The following is an 8,658-nucleotide window of genomic DNA, read 5'->3' on the forward strand; positions in this document are numbered from 1 at the left end:
GAAACAGACAGACCATAAACAATTACATTCATTTTTCCGAAATCATGAGTTATCGTGATCATAGGAGAGATAGTAATGTCTAGCTTCAATAAAATCCACTTTTATGAACGATTTCAGTGTGCTCATGTCAAACATGACTGGTACTTACCTACAAGTAGGTCAAAGGGGACGAGCAGAGCCGGACCAGGGTTATATCAAGGCCAAAATCACGCCACACAACTGTCCAATCAGAGTCCTCCCGTGTTATCTGTCATCTGTATCCGAGGTGATTTGTCAAATGAGATGGCTGATATCTGAGCACTTGAGACAGACTCCAGACTCTGCTGCAGTTCATGATTAATATTTATTTTTATGTATGTAATACATTAAAAAAACATCAATGTTAATTAGAAAACTTAATTAATAGTAATATTGATTGATTAATATTGAATTATTATATTATATATCATTAAATACAGAACATAAAACAATTTATATTATATCAGCTGATGGAGTATGAAGAGATATAACAGTGAGAATGAGTCAAATACTCTGAATCAGACTGAGAAATTCAATAAATCTCAATATATTGATGATTGAAAACATTTAAATATTTGAATCAGAATCAGAATTCCTTTATTTGTCCAGCAAATGGGGAAATTTCTTAGTCACAGCAGCCAAAGGACAGTGTCACACTAAACAATAATACAAAGTAAAAAAATAAACAATATAATAAGAAGATAAGAAATAGAATTAACTCATATATACATAGTATTTACAATATGAACTTAGTATTTACAATATAACTTAGTATTTATAATATGAACAGTGTAAGTATGAACAGTTTGCTATTTTTTATTTACAAACAATAAATAACAAATATGAGTATTAAAAATTGTCCAACTAGTGCAAACCAAAAAGTGTGTGGGTATGTGTAGAGTTTTGTATTGCACAGTGCACATGTGAGGTCTACTGGGAGCAGTGCTGATTGTAGACTGACAGCAGCAGGAAGGAAGGACCTGCGATACCTCTCCTTTACAGACTTGGGGTGTATCAGTCTGTCGCTGAAGAAGCTGACCAGTGTGGTGATAGTGACCTGCAGGGGGTGGGACTCCTTCACCAGCAGCGATGACAGTTTGTCCATCATCCTGCTCTCTCCCACCACCTGCACTGGGTCAAGAGGGCATCCCAGGAATGGAGTTCCTGGCTTGAATGAATGAAAAGATAATCGTTAAATATAGTTGAAATGTTGAGAAATATACTGTGTGTGTCTGTCTGTCTGTCTGTCTGTCTGTCTGTGTGTGTGTGTGTGTGTGTGTGTGTGTGTGTGTAAATTATGGGAAGTTTGGGAAGTGTGTGTCTGTGTGTGTGTGTGTGTGTGTGTGTGTGTGTGTGTGTGTGTGTCTGTGTGTGTGTGTCTCTGTGTGTCTGTGAATTATGGAAAGCTTTTCGCGTCTTACGACGCGATGTGTGTGTCTGTCTGTCTCTGTCCTTGATGGTTGTCGTTAACCCCTAGCAACCACCTGGGACAGCTGATTTGAGAGTGACTTCTGCCTCACATTTAGGACCTCAAACTAGTGCTATATCTTCAAAACCAAACATGATATTGGAAAATTTTCTTCACCATCAAGCCAGGGAGGCCTTAAAAGGAACCCCGGCTATGAAGACTTGTAGTTCTTAAAAGATAAATGTTAGTATCAGTTATAATAAAGTGATAGAAAAAACCTTCTTGATTACTTCGTTTTTATAAAATTTGTAAAAATAGTTTAACTCGTAGGTCGCCATTGTTGTTAACGTCGCAATGCACTCTGGGTAGTGACGTCATATGGTTGCACTGACCGGCTTTGGGACCCTGTTGTGACTGTTCAGCGACATAAACATGTCATCAGTTCAGCCTTTTCAATTTGAACCCGAGCGAAACATTAATGAGGAGGACAGCACTGACAATGTTTCACAAAACGAGCATCAAAATGAAGAGCAAGAAAGACGGGATGAGGCGAGAGTGGGACAAAACCGGTGGTGTATGTGCGGCAACTGCGTCTCCATGGTAACTGAGAGGGAGAGTGTTTGTTGTCAAGAGCTCCAGTTTTTGTTAGCAGATGTTCACGGTAAGCTATTGTTGATCAAACTTATTCCAATATCAATAATTTTGGAGATTGAGAGAGCTGTATCCAGAGCTGTCGTGTGCTTCATAGATAATTAGGATATACAGGTGAAACGCACGACTTTGGTCATTTTTGCAGATATCCCGTGCATCACAGCACACGAAAACTTTGATGCAGTTTGCCTCAACCGAGACGTCTTATGGGCTGCCCTCGTCAGCCTCCACGACCGGGAGAGTGCTGCCCTACCCAATCGGAACCGGGTCACCAATAGGTAGCCTCTAAACATCACTGTAATGTAAAACTGTCGGGACTCTGCCGCGGCGCTGTCCAGGTTGCTGATCCTCCTGCCGGTCAGCTAGGAGCAGCTACGGAGCTGTCCAGAGTGCTTAGTGGTCCCGCCTTATATTAAAGATGTGTTGAATAAACAGTATCATGTATTAAACTGAGTTTGATTGCTGGCCATTTGTATCCTTTTCTGCCCAACAGATTATAATGTATGAAATTAGACCAAATAACGCCCTTATTTTGCACATACATCTGATTGACATATCTATAGGAGGACCATGTTATTTTTTTTATATCAATAGTATGTTTGTTGTTTATCTATCTATCAATCAATCTATCTATCTATCTATCTATCTATCTATCTATCTATCTATCTATCTATTAGCTTCAATCAGTAAAGTCCTCAGATGAAAACACATAAAAGTTACTGTTAGAATGAATCTGAATTTGGAACTTTACTGTCCTACTTCAGGCCATGTTTGTAATTTAATACAGTGGACTGAGGGTTGTGTTAGTTTACCTGTGCACACAGTAGGCTATACTGCACAATGACATTTTTACAGTTTAAGGCAAACAGCTTGTAGCATTATTTCATAAATTAATAGTAACATTTTTTAAATGAATGCTCTGGTTGCAGGTCTTACAGATATGCCTCATACCGTCAGTTTACATGGTGGATGCATGGCAGACTGGGGAGAAGAATCCGCAGAGTCATTCCTGCATGTGCAGTTAACAAAATAAGAAATGTCTACCCAGAACCAAGTGGAATCTATACAGGGTTTAAGGATGTAGATATTGATGATACAGAAGTAGATGAATCATGGAGAGATTTCAATAACTTTTAAACAGTTGAACATTTGAATGCATTTCATCAGGAGCACTTTAATATCTTGCAATGTTTAAACAACTTTTCTGTTTCAGTTATGCAGGGTTCAGCAAAATCGGGTATAATACAAACATGTTAATGGTTTAAAAGAAAATGTTTTGACAATATGTAGCCTACACTACTGTGAATTTTTTTGACAGTCAATCTGTTTTATGCTGTTTGACATATGTCGTTGAATACAGACCCCTTGACTAGAATGTAAAATTAAAGTCAATGTGGATGTAAAAAATGCTGGTGTGCACATCATATGTTTGTAATGATGCTTGAACTACTTGAAACGTGAGAACTGCTGTGTTTGAACAATGATCTGTGATCTGGGCAGTCTGTCTTGTGGAGCCATGATATGAGTTTGAGTCTCTCTCATGTCCATGCCCTGGTTTGAATCTGACACTGAGGAGAGAACATCTGCCACCATAGCCTTCATGTATCCATAGTCCTTCTGAACAGCCACTGGTCTTGCTCTGAATCTCTTGTGGACTTTGCTCCATGAGATTTTGAACTTGGGTTCACCGACACTCTCCCCATCTTGGTAAACAGCCTGTTCAAAAACAGAAACATGGAAATAGGTTAAAAATGTATATAGGAGCATTATGAGATTTCTTGTGGCATTTTGCCCTTGATTTCTGACACTGAGATTGGTTTTAGTTGTATGGTTTATTTGACAGGGACAGATACAAAACACAGACAAACTGAAAACAGCTATCCCATACAAGTATCATTGTATTTATGCTAAATTGCAACACCTGTCCCTAGAGGGGCTTTTGTAAAATAATAATAATAATAAAAGATTAAAAAGTGAGAGATAAAAAGAAGGATGAACTTGGCAAAAAGATACACTACAATAAAACACACATATTGTAACATAACCACAGAAAATTAAACGTGACTACAGGGATGTGTCCCCATCAGATTAAAGCTTAACAAATATATTTAAAATGTAATGCAATCACAGTCCGATTCCACCACTTTATAATCTATTAGCCTAAATAATGTTAGTCTGGTAAATGAATTAATGGACAACACTGAATAACAATTGTTAACTTAGTGATGTGTTTCTCTGCTCTGACTCAGCCCGTGCACCGTCTGCGCACATAAATTACTCCACTGGATTAAAATGGTGGCTCTGCCTTTTATTTACCTGTTGCTTTATTTAGACTCAAGAGTGTGTTCAACCTACTTTCTAGAATACCACCCTGGTTTGTTGCTGAATTAACCAGGATTTAGTTGCTTTCTTAGATGTGGTAAAGATTGCAATAAGTTTCAAGTGATCAGGTAGTGAGATCCAATATTTTACATAATATCCAGGGACACAAAGGAGAGAAATAATGATAGTTCACCCACCTGTTCCCTGTTTGCATTGTTGTTATGATCCAGAGCAGCAAGCATGGAGGCATGGATCATCACGTCATATCCGAAATGTGTTCTCTTTGGAAGGTATTTGAGGTACATGGAGTGGTATACCTGAAACAAATTTGAATAAACAAAAGTAGATAAAAGTGAGTCACATCCTGCCTTAAAAATACATTACATTACATTAAGGTGAAACCTTTTGCAACATTTCTGTATTTGAACATACCTCTAGTGATGTTGTGTGGATGCACTTTGTCAGATGACCCAGATCTTTCAAAAGCCGCTTGTCTTTAACAGTCTTCACAAGTGCTTGGTGGCCTTCAGATCCTGGCTGTAACCATAGCTTGCTTCTCTGGCTTGTCTCATCAAGGGGCTCGTGAGCACAGCGGTGATAGTGTCTGTTCCCTGGCCAGTCGTGTCTGTTGGTAACATGGTGTATCACTGACACCCACTTCTCTTTCAAGACCTCGGCATCACCCCCACAGGTTTGTGCACTCCACCAGAAATGGTTTATGATGGATGGGATCCACTCTCCTAGGCCTTCACATTCGCTTCTTTTAGCTGCAGCAGCCAACTTTTTTGACACTCCCTTTGCTACATGCCAGGGATCAAATTCGTGGCATTTTTCTGGATTGGAGACCCTCATTTCCTTCACAATTTGTGGATGTCTGTCAGTGGAGATTGTTGACACCTTCACTCCATTTCCTTCGATGGTTGTAAGAGCTTCCTTAAAGCCTCTAATCTCCATGGTATTGGAGCTTGAAACCTGGGTGCAGCTTACTACCTTGAAGTCCACAACCTTTTGACTCTGCACATCTAAAAAAGTGTATGTGCAGTACTTGGCTGAGTGGCCAGGTGAGTCGCAGCGGCCATCTCCACAGAGTACAACTTCTTCTTCTCGTGATTTCATGTTAGTTAAGACTGCACTCTGCTCTTTTGCCCATGTTTTTTCAACAACAGGAAACACAAATGTCTTCCTCAGTCTTGTGTATGTGTCTTCACATATTGTTTGGAGGTTCATGTTATTACAAAAATGTTTAAACTTAGCAAAATGGATGCCACTGAAGAAAACTGATGCTGCCAAAAGCAGGTTTCCTTTCCCCTTGGTCCCGCTCAGAGTAGGCTGAGACTGCCATCTGTAGCTACAGCCATTTGCACATGTGAGCTCTAATGTCAACTGTGATCCTTCATTTTGCAGCTCTTTCACATCTTCCTGAGCAATCAGGGAACCACACTTTAAACAATGCTGAAGTAGTTGTTTTAACTGTTCCTCAAAAACTAGAAAAACTCTGTCTTCTTTATGAGTAGCAGTTGAAGCATGTGATCCCTGGGTGCTTTGAGAGGACTCAGATGAACTTACATTGTATTCAGGATCAGGATTTTTGTGCCGTGGCTGACTGTCCTCGCTAAATTCATCGTCTGACGGGAACAGATCCAGGGACCGAGTGTCCTCCTCTTCTTGTTTATCCAACTCACGTTCATCTGTGTAAGCGTGGTCCATGGTAACAACTTGGTGCACATCAGCTGGCCACTGTACCGCTGCATCTGACGTGTCTGAATCTGTCTGAGTGGCAGCATCGGTCATATTTGGAGAACACTAACGTTACACTTACTGATTGCTTAACTGACTGAAGAGGTGAATTATCAGCTTCCTCTGTGACCAGTGGCGTGTCCAATGGTTCGCCTAATGTTACAGAAGCGGCAACTGCAGTAGCGGGTTGTCTGCTCAGGAGAGCATCCAGCGTCTCTTGTCTTTGGCGCTTTTTAACGCGCATTTCACTCGCTCCCCGAGGGCGTTTGGGCTCCTTATGTGGGAAAATTGTCGGACAAGCATTTGATTTTAGTCTCCGTTTATACCCAGCCGCTCCGGTGAGCTCTTTCAGCAGTTGTGGTCGACTAAAAGCCTCAAATGCATCTGGAGAAAAATGTCGAGAACACAGCCGCGGATCTTTGGGAAGTTGTGTCCGTCCACAGGCATCTTCCCACTCCTTTCTCCTCTTCTTGTCAGTAGGAAAGCAGTGTAAACTCACATCACTCCCCTTGTGGCCTTTTGACTGGTAATCGCATCCAAAGGCAGCACAATGTGGCATTTTACTTGAAATTTTAACTTTGGGCACGTAAACAAACACTAGCGTCAATAGCTATTCTACCAAGTGCAACCATTCTACGTCATCGCCCCCAGAGTGCATTGCGCGCGGAAAGCATGGCGTCCTACGTAGGTCAAAATATGTACTAAATATTATATATTTTTAAAGCAATGGCAATATTTTATGTGCTTCTAACAACATATTTTAGTACAAGAGAACAATTGTGGCGTATTAGGGCCTACAAGTCTTCATAGCCGGGGTTCCTTTTAAAGAACACAGACATTACTTTTTGTGGTCCTAGCTTCTGAAATGTGGTCATAGGAGCGAGTTAAAAACAGGGGCAGTTTGGAAAATCCTCGAGAAATCCTCCTCCTGATTAACATTGGAGTAAATGGGGCAGTTGAGAGCTACTCTTGTCGGTTGGAGGCAGATAAATCAAAAACCGTAAATCCTACCAGTAAAGTAGACACATTGGGAGAAAGAGGACAAGTGTGGCTACAACACCGTAAATCCTACCAGTAAAGTAGACACATTGGGAGAAAGAGGACAAGTGTGGCTACAACTTGGTGAAAAAATCACTCTTCTATTGTGTAATTTGTGGCTGGGGTCGTCGTGGAAAGACAAAATGTCTGAGAGTTTTTTTTGAGTCTATCCCACTCTGTCAGTTGGCTCTGCACGAACATTCCGCAATACACACCCATTATAAATCCTGAATTTTTCCAAAATCACTCACCGTCGTTAAGGGGTCAGAGGTCAAAAACGGAACATCGTACGAAAAATGTTCAAATACAACTCAGTTAGACAAGACCCGTGCCTACGTTTTAAAGTTTGAATGGTGTTTCTAGGTGAACGTAGGCCAGAGCAGGAGATGTTTGAAAAACGTTGAAGATTTGCGAGGTTTTTTTTCCTCGTCCCATTCATTCTTATGGGAAATTTTTCGCAGTTTTTCGCGTCTTACGACGCGAAAAATTAATATTCTGGAAATCTGAACTATGGACACCTATAGCTTTGCTATAGAGGTGTCCATAGTGGGCTTGCGAGCACAGCCCACTAAAAAGAGGCCCGGGGAAGAACAATATAGAGGTGTCCATAGTGGGCTTGCGAGCACAGCCCACTAAAAAGAGGCCCGGGGAAGAACAATAGAGGTGTCCATAGTGGGCTTGCGAGCACAGCCCACTAAAAAGAAATTCCAGAAGAACAATAGTGTGAATGCTTTGAAGCATTCACACTAATAATAATAATAATAAATTCCGGAAGAACAATAGTGTGAATGCTTTGAAGCATTCACACTAATAATAATAATAAATTCCAGAAGAACAATAGTGTGAATGCTTTGAAGCATGCTTTGAAGCATTCACACTAATAATAAATTCCAGAAGAACAATAGTGTGAATGCTTTGGAGCATTCACACTAATAAATTCCAGAAGAACAATAGTGTGAATGCTGTGTCAGCATTCACACTAATAATAATAATAATAATAAATTCCAGAAGAACAATAGTGTGAATGCTGTGTCAGCATTGACAAATGTAAAATTACTGCTTGATGTTACTTGGTGTTAGCTGCATGTTGCAGGCATGCATGCAAGTAATAGTTGAGTAACATACTCGCTTGTAGCTGCTGAGTCGACACAATTTTATATCTTTCCGTTAAACCACTTGTGCCAATTTATTTGATTTCATGGCCACAGGATTACATTTCTAAGCAATCAAATCAGCAAAGTTAGGTTTGCTAACTGATGTTAATTTGCAATCTGTCTGAGGCAAGATGTAATCCACCATTGATTTATTTAAAAAAAAATACACAAGGGACTGTGAATCTCCACGTGGCTACCCTGATAGAAAACCTCACAGACTTTGAGTGGGGTTCTATGTGGGGGCCAAAATACATCACAGGGCCTCACTTTCACAGAGGAACAGTCCACACTGCAACTAGATGATCATGTTGTCATTTTAATTTAACAAGC

The 8,658-nt window shown here is 40.3% G+C and overlaps 1 protein-coding gene across 1 annotated transcript; it reads right to left on the minus strand.

The window, feature by feature from the left end:
* Positions 1-3,231: 3,231 nt before the first annotated feature.
* Positions 3,232-7,940, minus strand: LOC311267843 (uncharacterized protein). The gene is made up of 3 exons (XM_084371086.1): positions 4,832-7,940; positions 4,597-4,716; positions 3,232-3,793 (listed from the first exon to the last, which is right to left on the minus strand). Exons 1-3 carry the CDS (start codon positions 6,188-6,190, stop codon positions 3,524-3,526), a joined length of 1,749 nt encoding a protein of 582 aa, XP_084227212.1. The 5' UTR covers positions 6,191-7,940; the 3' UTR covers positions 3,232-3,523.
* Between the last annotated feature and the right edge of the window lie 718 nt (positions 7,941-8,658).

Source organism: Pagrus pagrus, assembly GCF_965226575.1.
Source record: "Pagrus pagrus genome assembly, chromosome: 13".
In the NCBI taxonomy this organism is placed as follows: domain Eukaryota; kingdom Metazoa; phylum Chordata; class Actinopteri; order Spariformes; family Sparidae; genus Pagrus; species Pagrus pagrus.

What these genes read in the sequence shown, in the direction of transcription:
- LOC311267843 (XM_084371086.1), bottom strand. Translation starts at nt 6,190, where the DNA reads ATGACCGATGCTGCCACTCAGACAGATTCAGACACGTCAGATGCAGCG. An exon ending in TCCACACAACATCACTAGAG is followed by an intron (nt 4,717 to 4,831) that starts GTATGTTCAAAT and finishes AATTTGTTTCAG; the next exon opens with GTATACCACTCCATGTACCT. An exon ending in ACAATGCAAACAGGGAACAG is followed by an intron (nt 3,794 to 4,596) that starts GTGGGTGAACTA and finishes GTTTTTGAACAG; the next exon opens with GCTGTTTACCAAGATGGGGA.